At 42.3% G+C, this 17,849-nt stretch overlaps 1 protein-coding gene and 1 pseudogene across 18 annotated transcripts in view; both read left to right on the forward strand.

Annotated features, from left to right (window-relative positions):
* The window catches only part of ANOS1 (anosmin 1), a 131,664-nt gene that overhangs the window by 109,194 nt on the left and 4,621 nt on the right, over positions 1-17,849 (forward strand). For 6 of the 18 annotated variants that reach the window (XR_011378732.2, XR_016222254.1, XM_051833696.3 and 3 more), the window contains exon 1: positions 17,038-17,217. The exons of 2 other annotated variants lie outside the window; for them this stretch is intronic. Coding sequence is in view for 4 of the 16 variants with exons in the window: in XM_051833696.3 (XP_051689656.2) it covers positions 17,074-17,217 (144 nt within the window). In the remaining 12 variants the exon portion in view is untranslated. Of the gene's footprint in view, positions 1-17,037; positions 17,218-17,849 lie in introns of those variants that run through there. 10 more of the 18 variants (XR_007914603.3, XR_007914604.3, XM_089314989.1 and 7 more) reach the window with 5 other exon arrangements.
* Positions 7,622-9,274, forward strand: LOC149128632 (SRSF protein kinase 2 pseudogene; annotated as a pseudogene).

Raw genomic sequence — 17,849 nt, forward strand, 5'->3', positions numbered from 1 at the left:
TAGGCACAAGACCCCTGGTGATGTCATGGTTAGCCACAAGCCTGTGGTTAGAGCCAGAAGTCCAATAATAGCCCTACTCACAGCCTTGGCATAAAATGTCAACATCATCTGGTCTTAGAAAAAAGTCTTTATTTTTTCCAAGAATTTTTTTTTCAAAATTCATTTATTTGGGGTGGTGGTGCATGGAGACAGAGACACTTGGAGAGGCTTCCACCAGCTTGCTTAATCTCCAAGTGTACAGATTGGCTGAAGCTGTGTTTGGGTCTGGCTGGAATTAGGATCCAGGAATTCAATCCAGGGCTCCCATGTGGATGGAAGGGACCCAAATATTTAAACCATCACCTGCTGCCCCCAGGGGTTTTATTAGCAGAAAGAAGGAAATTGAACCCAAACACTCTGATGTGAGCATCTTAACTGCTAGGCTAAAAATCCTCCCCTATAAGAAATCTTGTCTTGACCAAAAGAATAACAGGATAGTGTTCATCACCCTCCCCTGCTGTGCCAGATTTTCCCATCTGTCTTCAGAGGCAGCTGTAAGGATGAAACAAGGCAGGGGAAGGGAAGCAGTGTTGTGTTGGTGACAGGTGAGTGGAGTCAGTAGCGATGGAGTTGAGTGTTTTTCTAATTGACTATTGGCCAGGTGTAGGCCCTAGATCACAATCTAAATGAATTCCATCATCCACCTCTTAGAAGGCTCAGTCAGCACCCCAGTCTGTGGGTTTGCCTTCTAGGAGTCAACCAACCACAGATCAAAAACATAAAAACATCGTGTTTTGGTTATTATTCCATAAATAGTAGAGCATAATGACTGTTTATAAAGCATTCACATTGCACTATAATAATTTAGAGCTGATTAAAGTATATGGGAGTATGTGTACAGGATATGTGCAAATGCTAAGCCCTTCCAAACAAGGTACCTGAGCATCCATAGGTCTGGTGCTAGTCTGTAGCCTGAGAAGCAGCTTGTGAAGGGCTTGTAAGGATGGCATCTCCCAAGCAGTAGTGTCATAAGATACTGGCCTGTGCTCCCAACTCATTGCAGCATGATTTAGCTAAAAATATTCTCAAAGTTCTGTAACAGAAAAGGCAGAAAAAGAGAGTTTTATCATCAAATTTTGAAAATGGATTCTAAGATGGTGGAATAAGGAAAAATGTTCTGCACTAGGCTAGAGAAAATAATAAGAAATGTAGGAAGTGAACTCTAAGGGGAGAATTGAGAGAAAACCCCAGTGGGAATTCTATTGAAGGAAGAGGAATGCTGTAGACCTGTGTGGAAGGTGCAGATGTGCAGCATGAACATGGACACAATACACTAAGCATCTGAAAGCCAGAGCAGTTAGCAGCTTAGAGACAGAGGTGAGACCAAACTGCAGCAGCCCTTGGTGATATAGTTGGAGGGAGACCATGATGTGAGTCCATCTGCAGCCTTAGGGGCTAATGGATACTCATGGATTCAGTGGGAAAAAGGGGGCATGTTTCTCTCACCCCATCCTTTCCACAGCAGCACCCAGTTGGGGGAGGGCAGGTGCCATTTGGGGCTTGGGAAGCAGCTGTGGTAGGCCTTGCATGCAAGCACAGCAACTGGCTCAGGCAGGGCGCCATCTTCTCAGCAGTACTGGTGATGGTGGTGGAGAGAGGGCCATGTGTGGCACTTATGCATGCATGTGATCCAGAGATTCCAGCAGATGGAAAAGTATGTGGCCCCACTGACTTTGAGCCTGGCTGGGAGGATAGATAGGGGGCTGAGTACCCATGTAGGACTGCAAGGTTCCCCCAGTCTTCCAACACACCACAAGCTCTGGGTCTCAAGCCCATGGACAGCTGATTCAGGGAACATCTGGCTCTCTGTGGACTGAACAGACTGGCAGGGCAGAGCAGAACCTCTGCATTCAGCAACTGTGGGAGCCTTGTGTGCTGAAGCTGTGGGACTCTGTGGCTGCATGAGAGGGTGCAGGGTATAACTGGCCTTCTGGACAATCATTGTGCAGTGAAGGCAAAAAACCTGCCAGTAAAATTACAAAAGAAATCCATATAAATAATAGGAATATTTTGCAAAAAAATGGCAGGGCCAAGTCATTATTTATTAATAGTAATATCTAAAGTAAATGGCCTCATGGGACTGGCTCTGTGGTGCAGCAGGTTAATGCCCTTGCCTGAAGTAGCGGCATCCCCTATGGGCACCAGTTCAAGACCCAGCAGCTCCACTTCTGATCCAGCTCTCTGCAATGGCCTGGGAAAGCAGTGGAAGATAGCCCAAGTCCTTGGGCCCCTGCACCCGTGTGGGAGACCTGGAAGAACCTCCTAGCTCCTGGCTTTGGATCAGTGCAGCTCCAGCCATTGTGGCCAATTGGGGAGTGAACCATCAGATGAAAGACCTCTCTCTCTCTCTCTCTCTCTCTCTCTCTGCCTCTCCTCTTTCTATGTAACACTGACTTTCAAATAAATAAATAAATCTAAAAAAAGAGAAAGTAGATAGCCTCAAAAATCCAGTTACAGGACACAGAAAAGCTGAATGAATTGAAAAACATGACCCATCTATTTTCTGCCTACAAGAAACAGATCTCACCAACAAAGATACACACAGATGGAAGTGAAAAGATTCAAAAGACATCCCATGCTATCAGAAAGCATAAAAGGTCAGGTATTGCCATAATATTATCAGACAAAATAAACTTAACACAAAAACTGTTTAAAAAGACAAAGAAGGGCATGGCATAATCATTAAGGTATCAACTCACAGGAAGGTGTGACTATAATAAATGTATATGTACCTAATTACAGAATTTTGGATATTTAAATTAAATGTTAGTTAACTTATAGGGAAGCATAGACATTAATATAACAGCAATGGGGGACCTCAGTACCCCACTTTCATCAATAGATGATCTAAACAGAAAGTCAACAAAGAAACAAGAGTTAGTGAGCATTATGGACCAACTTGACCTAACTGATATCTACAGAACTTTTCATCCCACAAATGAAGACAATACCTCATATCAAACATATGGGATACAACAGAAGCAATGTTAGGAGGAAAGTTTATAGCAATTGGTCCCTACATGAAGAAATTCAAAAGGTACCAAATATATGAGCTATTGATGCATCTCAAAGACCTAGAAAAAAAATAATAAACCAAACTCAAATTAATAGAATTAAAGAAATAATAAACATTAGAGAATAAATAAAAATACTGAAGCAAAAATCAATATTGATCACCAGTGGAAAAACAGAGCTTTTTTTAAAACGGTAAATATAAGTGATACACTTTTTACCAAACCAACCAAAAAAAGAGGGAGAAGACTCAAATTAATAAATTTAGAGATGAAAAATGAAGTGAAACAACAGATACCACAGATAATTCATCAGGAATTAGAACAAAGAGCTGCATGTCAACAAATTGGGAAACTCAGAACAAAATGGGTAGATTACTAGACAAATAGTCTGCCAAAATTGAGTCATGAATATATAGAAAACCTAACCAGACCAAAAACCAAGATGGAGACTGAATCAGTAATAGAGACACTCCCAGCAAATAAAAGCCCAGGACCAGATGGCTTCACTGCTGAATTCTACCAGACATTTAAAGAAAAACTAATTCCAATTCTTCTCAAGCTGTTCAAAGCAACTGAAAGGAACAGAATCTTCCCAAATTCTTTCTATGCAGCCAGAATCACATTAATTCCTAAATCTGAAAAAGATACAACACAGATAGAGAACTACAGACCTATACCCCTGCTGAACATAGTTGCAAAAATCCTCAGCAATAGAGTAGCAAATTGAATCCAATAACACACATAAAAGATGATTCACTGGACCAAGTGGGAATTATCCTTGGTATGCATGGATGATTCAACATTTCACAAACCAATCAATGTGATTCATCACATTAATAAACTGAAAAACAAAAACCATATGATAATCTCAATAGATGCAGAGAAAGCAGTTGATAAAATACAACACCCTTTCAGGATGAAAACCTTAAGCAAATTGGGTATAGGCAAATCCTCTTCCAGGATCTTATTGAATAGAAAAAATTTGGGAGCATCACCACTAAAATCCACAACCAGACAAGAACTTCCACTCTCAAAACTGCTACACAATATAGTCCTTGAATTTTAGTGAGAGCCAATAGGTAAGAAAAATAAGTCAAAAGTGTAGAAATTGAAAAGAAACAATTCAAACTATTCCTATTGTAGATGATATGATTCTATGTATAGCCTGGATGTTTGAGCCAGAGCTACTAGACAAGAAAAAGAAACCAAAGGGATAAAAATTATAAAGGAGTAATTCAAATTATCTGTACGTGTAGAAGGCATACTACAATATATTGGGGAACCAAAAGACTCTAGTAAGAGACTATTGGAACCCATGAAAGAGTTATGTAAAATGGCAGGATATAAAGCGAACATACAAAAATCAATAGCCTTTGTATACACAGACAATACCGTGCCTGAGAGAGAACTTTTAAAATCAATCCCATTCACAATAGCTACAAAAATAATTAAATACCTTGTAGTAAATTTAGCCAAAGATGTCAAAGTTCTCTAATGGAAAAAAATCATCTATATTAATGGATCGGAAGAATCACTATCATCAAAATGTCCATACTACTGAAAACAATTCACAGATTCCATGTGATCCCTATCAATATACGAATAACATTCTTTTCAGATCTAGAAAAAAATGATGCTGAAATTCATATACCAACACAAGAGACCCTGAATAGCTAAAGCAATATATTATGATAGAAACAAAGCGGGAGGCCTCACAATACCAGATTTCAAGACATGCTACAGGGAAGTTATATTCAAAACAACCTGGTTCTGGCATAAACATAGATGTGTAGACCAATGGAACAGAATAGAAACTCCAGAAACTGGTCCATGCATCTACAACCAACTTAAATTTGACAATGGACCTAAAATCAATCCCTGGAGCAAGCGCAGTCTATTCAACAAATGAGGCCAGGAAAACTGGATTACCACATGCAGAAATAAGAAATACAATCCTTACCTGACATCTTACATAAAAATCCACTGAAATCCGGTGCTGTGGCTCAATAGGCTAATCCTCCACCTGCGGTGCCAGCACACCAGGTTCTAGTCCCGGTTGGGGCACGAGATTATGTCCCGGTTGCCCCTCTTCCAGTCTAGCTCTCTGCTGTGGCCTGGGAAGGCAGTGGAGGATGGCCCAAGTGCTTGGGCCCTGCACCCCATGGGAGACCAGGAGAAGCACCTGGCTCCTGGCTTTGGATCAGCCTGGTACACTGGCCACAGCATACCAGTCACAGCGGCCATTGTGGGGTGAACCAACGGAAAAGGAAGACCTTTCTCTCTGTCTCTCTCACTGTCCACTCTGCCTGTCAAAAAAAATCCAGTGAAAATGGATCAAACATCTAAATCTATGACCCAATACCATCAAATCACTAGAGAATATTGGAAAAATTCTGCTCAACATTTTTATAGGCAAAGACTTCTTGGAAAAGATCCCAGAAGCATAGGCAAGCAAACTTGAAATTGAGAAATGGGATTGCATCAAGCTGAGATGCTTCTGCACTGCAAAAGAAGCAGCAAAGTGAAGAGACAACTGACAGAATGGGAGAAATATTAGTAAACTATGTATCTGATAAAGGGTTAATATCCAGAATCTATAAGTAGTTCAAGAAATTCTACAAAAACAAAACAAAGAATCCAGTTATGAAATGGGCAAAGGACTTGAACAGGTATTTTTCAAGAGCGAATACCAAATGGCCAACAGATACTTGAAAAAATGTTCAAGATCACTAGCCATTATGGAAATGCAAATCAAAATGACAATGCAGTTTCAACTCACCCCAATTAGAATGACTCCTTTACAGAAATCAATAACATCAAATGCTTCTGTGGATGTGAAGAAAAGGTATCCTAATTCACTGCTGGTGTTAATGTAAATTGATGCAGCCACTGTAGAAGACCATATGGAGATATAGAAATCTGAACAGAGACCTACCATTTGCTCTGTCCATCCCACTCCTGAGAATTATCCAAAGCAAAAGAAAGAAATCATCATTTGAAAGAGCTAATTATACCCCCAAGTTCATTGCAGCTCAATTCATAATAGCTAACATATGTCCATCAACTGAAGACTGGATAAAGAAACTGTGGTATATATACACTAATGGAGTACTACTCAGCTGCAAACAAATGAAATCCTGTCTTTGCAATAAAATGGATGCAACTAGAAACCATTATACTTAGTGAAATAAGCCAGCCCCCAAAAGAAAGATATCATATATTCCATGATCAAGGGTAGCTAATAGAGTACCTAAATGGTAATGTATAGAACTGAAATTGACATTTTCAGATTTGATGATTGTTTACAGTCCTGGTCTCTTCTGTTGAGGAAGTGTTTTTTTCTTCATACTATTTGTTAAACTCTTTTACTTAGAGTAGGGTTAACCTTATGGTAATTAAGTAAATTGAAAGTAGCCTGGCGCCGCGGCTCAACAGGCTAATCCTCCACCTTGCAGCGCCGGCACACGGGGTTCTAGTCCTGGTCGGGGCAACGGATTCTGTCCCGGTTGCCCCTCTTCCAGGCCAGCTCTCTGCTGTGGCCAGGGAGTGCAGTGGAGGATGGCCCAAGTGCTTGGGCCCTGCACCCCATGGGAGACCAGGAGAAGCACCTGGCTCCTGCCTTCAGATCAGCGTGGTGCGCTGGCTGCAGCGCACCGGCCGTGGTGGCCATTGGAGGGTGAACCAACAGCAATGGAAGACCTTTCTCTCTGTCTCTCTCTCTCTCACTGTCCACTCTGCCTGTTAAAAAAAAAAGAAAGCAGATCTTTGTAAAAATTAAGATTGGGAATGTTAGAGGTAGGAGGAAGAACAGTTGGAGCATGGGTGGGAATGAAGGAACTATCACTATGTTCCTAAATCTGTATATATTAAATACATCAAATTTCTGTAGCTTAAATAAAATTTTAAAAAATAATAAAAGAAATAGTAATGAAGAAGAAATCAAATAAAAATGAATAAAATGGCCTAAACTCTGTGAATTCACTTCTTTTTGCCCTATTTTACTGGCAAGGTATCCATAAATTGACAAAGCCAAGCATCTTTACTCTCTTTGCTTTATTTTCTGGTTGGGAGAGAAAGCTGTAACCTGATATTTGTTTTCAATACTTTCCTGGTCTCTTCAGAGTTCTGGACTAACATTTTAGCCTAAAAAGGAGAGACATACTTAAATGGAAACATGGTTTCCTGAAGTCAGAATGAGAAACGCTTCTTCCAATGAAGCCAGTGTTCCCTCCATCTTCCAGGCATTGTGCTTACAGAACTCACTGTCTTCAACTGAGGTTCTTTCCTAAAGATCATGCTAAAGGATGCTGGCAAGAGGGTGAAGAAAGGCATTGAAAAGTTCATTGGAAATTCTTCATGTGCACAAGCTCTGTACCTGGGAGACATGCAGAAATGAGTACTCTACTCTTAGCTTAGCTGCCACCGCCAGCACCTTCCCCACATCTGCCAGACCCCACACCCCCAGAGTCAGAGGAAGAGATCCTGGGATCAGAGGATGAGAAGCAAGAGGACCCCAAGGACTGATGAAAAGGTGCCTATCATTCAGTGAAAATTGGAGACCTCTTCAATGGCTGCTCTCATGTTATTAGGAAGCCTGGATGGAGGCACTTCTCTACTGTGTGGTTGTGTTGGGATACGCAGGGGAAAAGATCTATTGTTATGAAAGTTGTGAAAGGTGCCCAGCATTATACAGAAACAGCTTTGAGTGAAATAAAATTGTTCAAATGTGTTTGAGAAAGTATTTTCAGTGACCCACAGACATGGTGGCCCAGCTCATCAAGGACTTAAAGATTTCAGGAATGAATGGAATGCATATCTGCATAGTATTTGAAGTGCTTGGCCACCATCTCCTTGAGTAGATCAGCAAGTCCAACTATCAAGGCCTCCCAGTGTGCTGTGTGAAGAGTATCATTTGACAGGTCCTTCAAGGGTTAGTTTATCTGCACAGTAAATGCAAGATCATTCACACTGACATAAAGCCGAAAAACATACTGATGTGTGTGGATGATTCCTATGTGAGAAGAATGGCTGCCGAGTCCACTGAATGGCAGAAAGCAGATACTCCTCCTCCTTCAGGGTCTACAGTAAGTACGTCTCCACAGCAAAAACCTATAGGAAAAATAACTAAAAACAAAAAGAAAAAGCTTAAAAAGAAGCAGGAGAGGCAGGCAGAATTATTGGAGAAACGCCTGCAGGAGATAGAAGAATTGGAGCACAGAGCTGAAAGGAAAATAATAGAAGAAAACATCACCTCAGCTGTATCTTCCAATGAGCAAGATAGTGAATACCACCCAGAAGTGCAACTAAAAGTGGCAGAATTGGAGGAGGCCACTGAGGAGGAGACCGCGAAGGACAGTGGTAAAGCTGAGGACCAAGGCAAGAAAGAAGACACCAAAAAAGGAAACATTGAGAAAGATGAAGATGTCAAACAGGAACTTGCAAACCTAGATCCCACATGGATAGAGTCCCTGAAAACCAACTGTATAGAGAATGGACCCTCTCACTGGAGCAGCAGCTGGAGGAGGAGGAAGGTGATGAAGATGACTGCCCAAATCTCAAGGAGTATAACCCTGATAAGCCAAATGCAGAAAGCGATTACACATATGCACATATAGCAGCTCTCACAAACAGTTCAATGGTGAATTGCCAAATGGGTGATACAAAATTCCCGAGTCACAGCTTCCCGAGTTTTCTACTTAGCTGTTCTCAAGGTACTAAGAACCTGTGGTCTGTGGCTCTGTCCTGACAGAGGTATCACCACTGGCCAAGCAAGAGGAAAGCAGTCCATCCCATGACAGAAACAGGACTGTTTCAGCGTCCAGTACTGGGGATTTGCCAAAAACAAAAACTCAGGCAGCTGACTTGTTGGTGAACCTCTGGATCCTTGGAAAGCTGGATCCTTGGAAAGTTGTTAATCTAGGAAATGCTTGTTGGGTGTATAAACACTTCGTAGAAGACATCTAGACATGGTAGTATAGGTCCATAGAGGTTTTGATAGGCACAGGTTACAGTACACCTGCTGACATTTGGAGTACAGCATGCATGGAGAACTGTGGCACTTCACCAGGCTGAAGCCCTGGAGCCTGTTTGATGTACTTGTGGAAGGGTATGGCTGGCACCATGAAGATGCTGCACAGTTCACAGATTTCCTGATCCCAATGTTAGAAATGGTTCCAGAAAAGCAAGGTGAATGCCTTTGGCATCTGTGGTTGAATTCTTAGCAAATTCTACGAATATAGCATTCTGTGCTAGCAAATGCTTTCCAGTACGTTGAACCTAAATGATGACTCTCATTCTTTAACAGGATTGCAAGTGAGCTGGCTTCATCCTCAGACCTTTATTTTGCTTTGAGGTACTGTTGTTTGAGATTTTTCTTTTTGTGCACTGTGGTCCTGGGGAAGGGTAGTCTTTTGTCTTCAGCTAAGTAGTTCACTGCCCACTCTCTTCTGGTCTCTAAGCATTGTTTCCTGTGTTGTGTGACATTCAGGTGTCATTTATTTGAATAAAAAATATTTTCCCATTTGTGTGTTGGCAGGTTTTGTAACTATTTATGAAGAAATATTTTAGCTGAGTACTCTATAACTTAAATCATAAGATATTATCAAGTTGGAACCAAAAAATAGCAAAGGAATGTACAATTTTACCTTCTGCCAAAGGGACATCACTCCTATATTATAGTGTATGTAAATGCACTCTGTAAATGTTAATTTTCATTAGAAATGGGATGGGGACTCAAATGCAGAAAAGCTACCAAGTCTTGAGTGCTTTATAGCCTGAGTTGCATATAGCAGATTTTAACTGCTCCAAGGCATTGTGCAGACTTTCATTCCATAACAGTCCTTTTACCTTGGACTTGAAACAAAGTGGCTCTGGGTTACAAGATGCCATTCCCCATATGGCACTTTAAAGAGGGAAAAGACATGATTCTCATTCTAAAATATGCATTAAGATTTAGCAGCCCTATTTGTATGTTTTTGCATATTTCTAAAAGTACTTTTAAAGGTGATTTTCCTTTAAAAATATGATGACCGTGTACCATGTGGTGTGCCTCCTCCAAACACTATAAGGTTAATTTAATGTTGTAATCAATTATGATGTCATAAACCACCAATAGGATGCTAACATCAGTCATATTATAAAAACCAGTGTGGTTTCATAAACCAACATTATAGCCAGCTCCATGACTTACTTGGCTAATCCTCCACCTGAGGCAACAGCACCCTGGGTTCTAGTCCTGGGTTGGGGCTCCCGGTACTAATCCTGGTTGCTTTTCTTCCAGTCCAGCTCTCTGCTGTGGCCTGTGAGGGCAGTGGAGGATGGCCCAAGTGTTTGGGTCCCTGCACCTGCATGGGAGACCAGGAGGAAGTACCCAGCTCTTGGCTTTGGATCAGTGCAGCGCCAGCCGTAGCGGCCATTAGGGGAGTGAACCAATGGAAGGAAGATCTTTCTCTGTTTCTCTCTCAGTGTCTATAACTCTGTCTCTCTCTCTCACTGTCTAACTCTGCCTGGCAAAATAAATAAATAAATAAATAAATAAATAAACTAACATTATATCATAAAAACATTGTGATATAATAAAGCTATCATGGGGACATCACAATCAATTATGATGTCACAACAATCATTGTGATGCCATAAAGCAGTACTATGATCTCATATATATATAAATTGTAGTGTCAAATCAATCATGGACTCATTAAAATTGTTACACTATAACCTATTATGCTGTCATAAACCACCACTGTGACTTCATGGTTAATTGTGATGTGATAAAATCATTTTGATATCAAACAGCTATCATAGTTGTATCATAACCAGTTGCCATCTCATAAATTACCATTGGTTTTAAAATAAAATCAATTTTGACATCATAAAATAATTGTTATTTCAAAGTCTGTTGTGATGTCATAAAAATGCAATGTGATATCATAAAACTACCATTGTTATGTCATAATAATTTGTGATGCAGGACACTTTTGATCTCATAATTTATTGAGATGTAACAAACTGCCATTGTGATATCATAAGCCTAACACTATAATGTCATAATCAATTGTGATGTCATAAACACCACTGTGAAGTTAAAATCTATTGTGATGGCATAAATGATCACAGTGATTTCAAAATCAAGTATGAAATTAAAAAAAAATCAGTGTATCATAAACCACAATTTGTAGTAGATTTGCAAGTCATAATCAATTGTAATGGCATAAGCCACTATTATTATGTTATATTCTATTGTGATGTCATAAGACCCACTGTGATTTTTTTTTTTTTGACAGGCAGAGTGGACAGTGAGAGAGACAGAGAGAGAAAGGTCTTCCTTTGTCGTTGGTTCACCCTCCAATGGCTGCTGTGGCTGGCGCACTGCAGCCGGCGCATCGTGCTGATCTGAAGCCAGGAACCAGGTGCTTCTCCTGGTTTCCCATGCGGGTGCAGGGCCCAAGCACTTGGGCCATCCTCCATTGCACTCCAGGTCCACAGCAGAGAGCTGGCCTGGAAGAGGGGCAACCGGGACAGAATCCAGTGCCCTGACTGGGACTAGAACCTGGTGTGCCAGCGTCACAGGCAGAGGATTAGCCTATTGAGCAGTGGCGCCAGCCCCCATCATGATTTTATAAACCAGTATTATGACATAAAATCAAGTCACCATTCTTATTTATTAATCAATTGTGAGGTTGAAAAATCAGCTGAGATGTTATAAATCATGATTGTGCCATAAAACTATCATTGTGATGTCACAATCATTTATGAAATCATAAAAAACATTATAGGGGCCGGTGCTGTGGTGCAGTGAGTTAAAGCCCTGGCCTGAAGCACACAGCATCCCATATGGGTGCCGTTTCTAGTCCTACCTGCTCCTCTTGCAATCCAGCTCTCTGCTATGGCCTTGGATAGCAGTGGAAGATGGCCCAAGTCCTTGGGCCCCTGCAACCACGTGGGAGATAGGAAGGAACTCCCTGCTCCTGGCTTCAGATCAGCTCAGCTCTGGCCATTGCGGCTATCTGGAGAGTGAACCAGCAGATGGAAGATCTCTCACTCTACCTCTCTCTGTGACTCTCTGTCAAATAAATAAAATAAATCTTTAAAAAAACACTACAACATTATAAACAAGCATAATGAAGTCAAAATCAATTGTGATGCCATACACCATCATTGTGATCACAAAAACAATGACTAGAAGACTACTATTGCGAGGTCATAATTAATCGCAAAGCTGTTAAAATAATTGTGGTGTCATAAACCTACCACTGTGGTATAGTAATAAATTGTGATGTCATGAATAACTTTTGTGTTGTTACAATGATCTTTGTGATATTATAAAACTACCTCTGTGGTGAAAAAGGGGCACTAACCCACTGTTGGTGGGAATACAAACTGGTTAAGCCACTATGGAAGTCAGTCTGGAGATTCCTCAGAAACCTGAATATAACCCTACCATACAACCCAGCCATCCCACTCCTTGGAATTTACCCAAAGGAAATTAAATGAGCAAACACAAAAGCTGCCTGCACCTTAATGTTTATTGGAGCTCAATTCACAATAGCTAAGACCTGGAATCAACCCAAATGCCCATCAGCAGTAGACTGGATAAAGAAATGGGACATGTACTCTATTGAATACTATACAGCCATCAAAAACAATGAAATCTGGTCATTTGAAACAAAATGGAGGAACCTGGAAAACATCATGCTGAGTGAATTAAGCCAGTCCCAAAGGGACAAATATCATATGTTTGCCCTGATTGGTGACAACTAACTGAGCATCAAAAAGGAAACCTGATAAAGTGAAATGGACACTATGAGAAACAATGACTTGATCAGCCCTTATCATCACTGTTGATCTACAACTTAATACTATATCCCTTTTAGTATTTTTGTTTGTTCTACTTAATACCATTGGTTGAGCCATGTAATTAACACACAATTATTCTTAAGTATTGAAATTTAACTGAAAAGTGATCTCTGTTAAATATAAGAGTGGGAATAAGAGAGAGTGGGGATCTACAATTTGGGACATGCTCAATCTGACTTGTCTCAAGTGGTGGAGTTAGAAATGTGACAGGGGATTCCAATTCAATCCCATCAAGGTGGCATGTACCAATGCCACCTCACTAGTCCAAGTGATCAATTTCAGTTCACAATTGATCATAATGATAGGCCTAAGAGTCAAAGGGATCACACAAACAAGACTAGTGTCTGCTAATACTAACTGATAGAATAAAAAAGGGAGAGAACGATCCAACATGGGAAGCGGGATACACAGCAGACTCATAGAATGGCAGATGTCCTAAACAGCACTCTGGCCTCAGAATCGGACCTTGATGCATTCGTATCTGGCTGAAGAGCCCATGGGAGTATTTTAGGCATGAAAAGCCAAGACACTCAGGCAAAACAACAACAACAACAACAACAACAACAAACACCTAAATTAAAGATCTCTGTGAGTGAGATCCCAGTGGAAAGAATGGGCCATCAAAGAAGGAGGTACCTTTCTCTGAAGGGAGGAGAGAACTTCCACCTTGACTATGGCCTTTTTATGATGACCTATTATCAATTCACCTAGTGATCTTATAGTTAGCCTTACTCTAAGTAGAGTATTTCAGCAAATAGTGTAAAGATAAAGAAAACAAAACAAAATAAAGCAAAACTGAAGATTGTTCATAAATGGAAGAAACCAGGGCTATAAACAATCACCCATTCTCCAAATGACTATCTTGCTTGAATACATTACATTTCAGGTATTCTGTTAGTTGAATCAGATCAGGGAAAACATATGGAATTTCTTTTTTGGGGGGACTTGCACATTTCACTAAGTATAATGGTCTAAGTGGTGATCATCTTGTTGCAAAATAAAGGATTTCATTTTTTTGTTTGCTTTTACAGCTGAGTAGTACTCCATAGTGCATATATACAATATATGTATATGGACAGCTGGGTTGATTCCACATCTTAGCTATTGTAAATTGGTCTGCAATGAACTTGGGGGTACAGGTATCTCTTTCATGTACTAATCTTTTGATTTGGTTAAATTTCAGGCATGAAATGGCAGGATAATACGGAAGGTCTATACTCAGGTTTCTGAGTTATCTCCATACTGTCTTCCACAGTGGTTGCACCAGTTTACATTCCCATGAGCAGTGGATCAGAGTACCTTTTTTGCCACATCCTTGCCAGCATTTGTTGATTATTGTTTTCTGTATGAGAGGCATTCTAACTGGAGTGAGACCAACTTCATTGTGCTTTTGATTTGCATTTCCCTGATGGTTGTGAACCTGAGCATTTTCCCAAGTGTCTCTTTCCCATATAAATTTCCTCTCTTGAAAAACACCTGTGTATGTTCCTTGCCCATTTCTTTATTGGATTGTTTATTGTGTTGTTGTTGAATTCCTTGAGCTCTTTATATAATCTGGATGTTACCCTTTATCAGTTGCACAGTTTGCAAATATTTTCTCCCATTCTGTCAACTGCCTCTTCATTTTGCTGAGTACTCCTTTGCAGAGCAGAAGCTTTTCAGCTAGATTAATCCTATTTGTTGATTTTGGTTTAGATTGCCTGTGCTTCTGGGGTCTATCCAAGAAGTCTTTGCCTATGCCAATGATTTGCAGAGTTTACTCACTGTTCAATAATAATTTGATGATATTGGGTCATAGATTTAATTCCTTTATCCATTTTGAGTGGATTTTTGTGTAGGGCATAAATTAGGAGTCCAATTTCCTACTTCTGCACTTGGAGGTCCAGTTTTTCCAGCATCATTTGTTAAAGAGACTGTCCCTGTACATGGATTGATTTTGCTATTTTATTAAACCTAATAACATCACAGCTTTCTGTAGACACATGGATTGAATTTGGGAGTTTCTATTCTGTCCCATTAATCTATACTTCTGTTTTTCTCCCAGTACCAGGCTATATTGATTATCCTGTAGTTTGTTTTGAAATCTAGAATTGTGAGGTCTCTAGCTTTGTTTTTGTTGTACAAGATTGCTTTAGCTATCCAGGTTCTCTTGTGTTTCCATATGAATTCTAGCATCATTTTTTTCTGGATCTGAAAAGAATGTCATTGAAATTTTGATTGATATCTTATTGAATCTCTAAATTGATTTTGTAAGTATGGATATTTTGGTGATGTTGATTCTTCCAATCCATGAATATGGGAGATTTTTCCATTTTTAATGTCTTCTTCTATTTCTTTCTTTAGTGTTTTATAATTTTCATCATAGTAATCTTTGAATTCCTTGGTTAAGTTTATTCCAAGATATTTGATAAATTTGATTCTTTATGGAGCTACTGTGAATGGCACTGATCTCATAAGTTCTTTTTCAGCCATGGCATTGTCTGTGCATACAAAGGCTCTTGATTTTTCTGTGTTGATTTCATATAGCACCGCTTTACCAGCTCTTTTATGAGTTCCAATAGTCTGAGTGAAGATTTTTGGATCTTCTAAGTATAGGATCATGTCATCTGCAAATAAGAATAAAATAAGAATAACTTGAGTTCCTCTTTTCTAATTTCTACCCCTTTGATTTTTTTTCTTGTCTGATGGCTCTAATTAAAACCTCCAGAACTATATTAAATAACAATAGTGAAGGCCGGCGCAGTGGCTCACTAGGCTAATCCCCCACGTGCAGCTCTGGCTCCCTGGGTTCTAGTCCCGGTTGGGGCACCAGATTCTGTCCTGGTTGCTCTTCTTCCAGTCCAGCTCTCTATTGTGGCCCGGGAGTGCAGTGGAGGATGGCCCAAGTGCTTGGGCCCTGCACCTGCATGGGAGACCAGGAGAAGCACCTGCTCCTGGCTTCAGATCAGCGCGGTGCACTGGCCACAGTGGCCACTGGGGGGTGAACCAAGGAAAGGAAGACCTTTCTCTCTGTCTCTCTGTCTCTCTCACTTACTCTGCCTGCAAAAAAAAAAAAAAAAAAAGAGTCGACATCCTTTTCTGGTGTCAGTTCTGGGGGGTGGGATGTTGACAGTTTTTCTCCATTCAATAGGATGCTTGCCATGGGTTTGTCTTATGCTGCCTTGATTGTGCTGAAAAAGGTTCCTTCTATACCCATTGTTCTTGAGGTTTTCAATCATAAAAGATGTTGTATTTTATCAGACGCTTTCTCTGAAACTATTGATATTATCATATGATTTTTATTCTTATTATTTGTGAATGTGGTTTATCACATTGATTGATTTGTGAATATTGAACTATCGCTGCCTTCCGGGGACAAATCCCATGGGGTCAGGGTGCATTATCTTTGTGATGTGTTGCTGGATTCGACTAGCTAATATTTTGTTGAGGAGTTTTGTGTCTACGTTCATGAAAGAAATTGTTCTATAGTTCTCTTTGTTGCATATAGTTTCCAGGTTAAGTATTAGGATAATGCAGGCTTTGTAGAAGCAGTTTGGGAGGATTGCCACCCTTTCAATTGTTTTGAATAGCTTGGGAAGAATTTAAATTAATTTAGTCCCTGCATCCAATGGCGCGGCCTCCTCTGGGCGCCGGCCCCGCCCCCGAACCTGTCACTCAAATCTCTGCAGCCAATGGCACAGCTGCCTGTCACTCACACTCCCAGCGCCCGCCTCCAGAACTGTCACTCAAGCCCCTTCAGGCGATAGTGTAGCCGTCAGTCACTCCCAGCCGCTGCGCCCGCCCCCTGACCCGTCCAGCCCCTCCGACCGATACCCCGGGGCCTGCGCACTGTCCCCACCTCTTCCCTGTCACTCAAGTCCCTCCAGCCAATGGCACAGCCGTCTGTCACTCACACTCCCGGCGCCCGCCCCTGCCTGTCAATCAAGCTTCTCCAGACAATGCCCCTGCGCGTTTGTCCCGCCTTTGGCTGTCACTCAAGCCCCTCTGGCCAATGCCTTGGCCCCTGTATTCTTTTCCCGCCCCTGATGTCATTCAAGTATCTCCAGTCAATGCTGCGGACCTTACGCTGGTCCCGCCCAGGAATTAGATTGACAGCCCCTCCAGCCAATGTCCCGGCGCCCTGGCGCGGGCCCGCCCCCAGCGCAGACGGACTACCGTGCCCATCATGGCTGCCAGCGCGGTGCTGGCGATGTATGCGGTGCTGGCCGCCGGCGCGGGTCCCGGGGCGGTAGGCGCGGGGTCGCTGCAGGCCGGGGGCGTCCAGGGCTCGCGCTGCGCGGCCCGGTGCCTGAGTCTGCGGCTGTTGCAGGTACGCGGGGCCCCGCCAGGGGGGTGCGCGACGCGGAAATCCGCCCGGAACGCGATCGCGGGGCTCCCCCGGCGCCCCCAGACCCCCAGGGACCCCCGCGGGTCTTTCTACCAGCGGCGTTCCAAACGTGCCCGGCCGTCGGCCGTCGGTGTCCCCTTAGAGGAGCCCCGGCCCCCAACCTGGAGGCTTCCAGACGCGAAAATGCGCTCGGGACTCGATCTCGGGGCTCCTCCAGCGCCCCCAGAACCCCAGGGACCCCCGCGGGTCTTCTTCAACCAGCGGCGTTGCAAAAGTGCCCGGGTGTCGGCCGTCGGCCATCTGTGTCATCTCAGAGGAGTCTCAGCCCCCAACCAGGGGATTCCCAACGCGAAAATCCTCCCGGGACGCGATCGCGGGACTCCCCCAGCGCCCCAGACCCCCACGGAACCCAGAAACCCTCAGGGACCCCCGCGGGTTTCCTTAAACCAGCGGCGTTGCAAAAGTGTCCTGGCGTCGGCCATCTGTGTCCCCCTCAGAGGAGCCCTGGCCCCCAACCAGGGGATTCCAGAGGCAGAAATCGGCCAGGACTCGGTCTCGCGGTTCCCCTGGTGCCCCCAGACGCCCACAGACCTCCGAGACCCCCACGGATCCCC

The sequence above is a fragment of the Oryctolagus cuniculus genome, chromosome 1 (genome assembly GCF_051225735.1).
Source record: "Oryctolagus cuniculus isolate XC-2025 breed Fujian yellow rabbit chromosome 1, ASM5122573v1, whole genome shotgun sequence".
NCBI classification, from domain to species: domain Eukaryota; kingdom Metazoa; phylum Chordata; class Mammalia; order Lagomorpha; family Leporidae; genus Oryctolagus; species Oryctolagus cuniculus.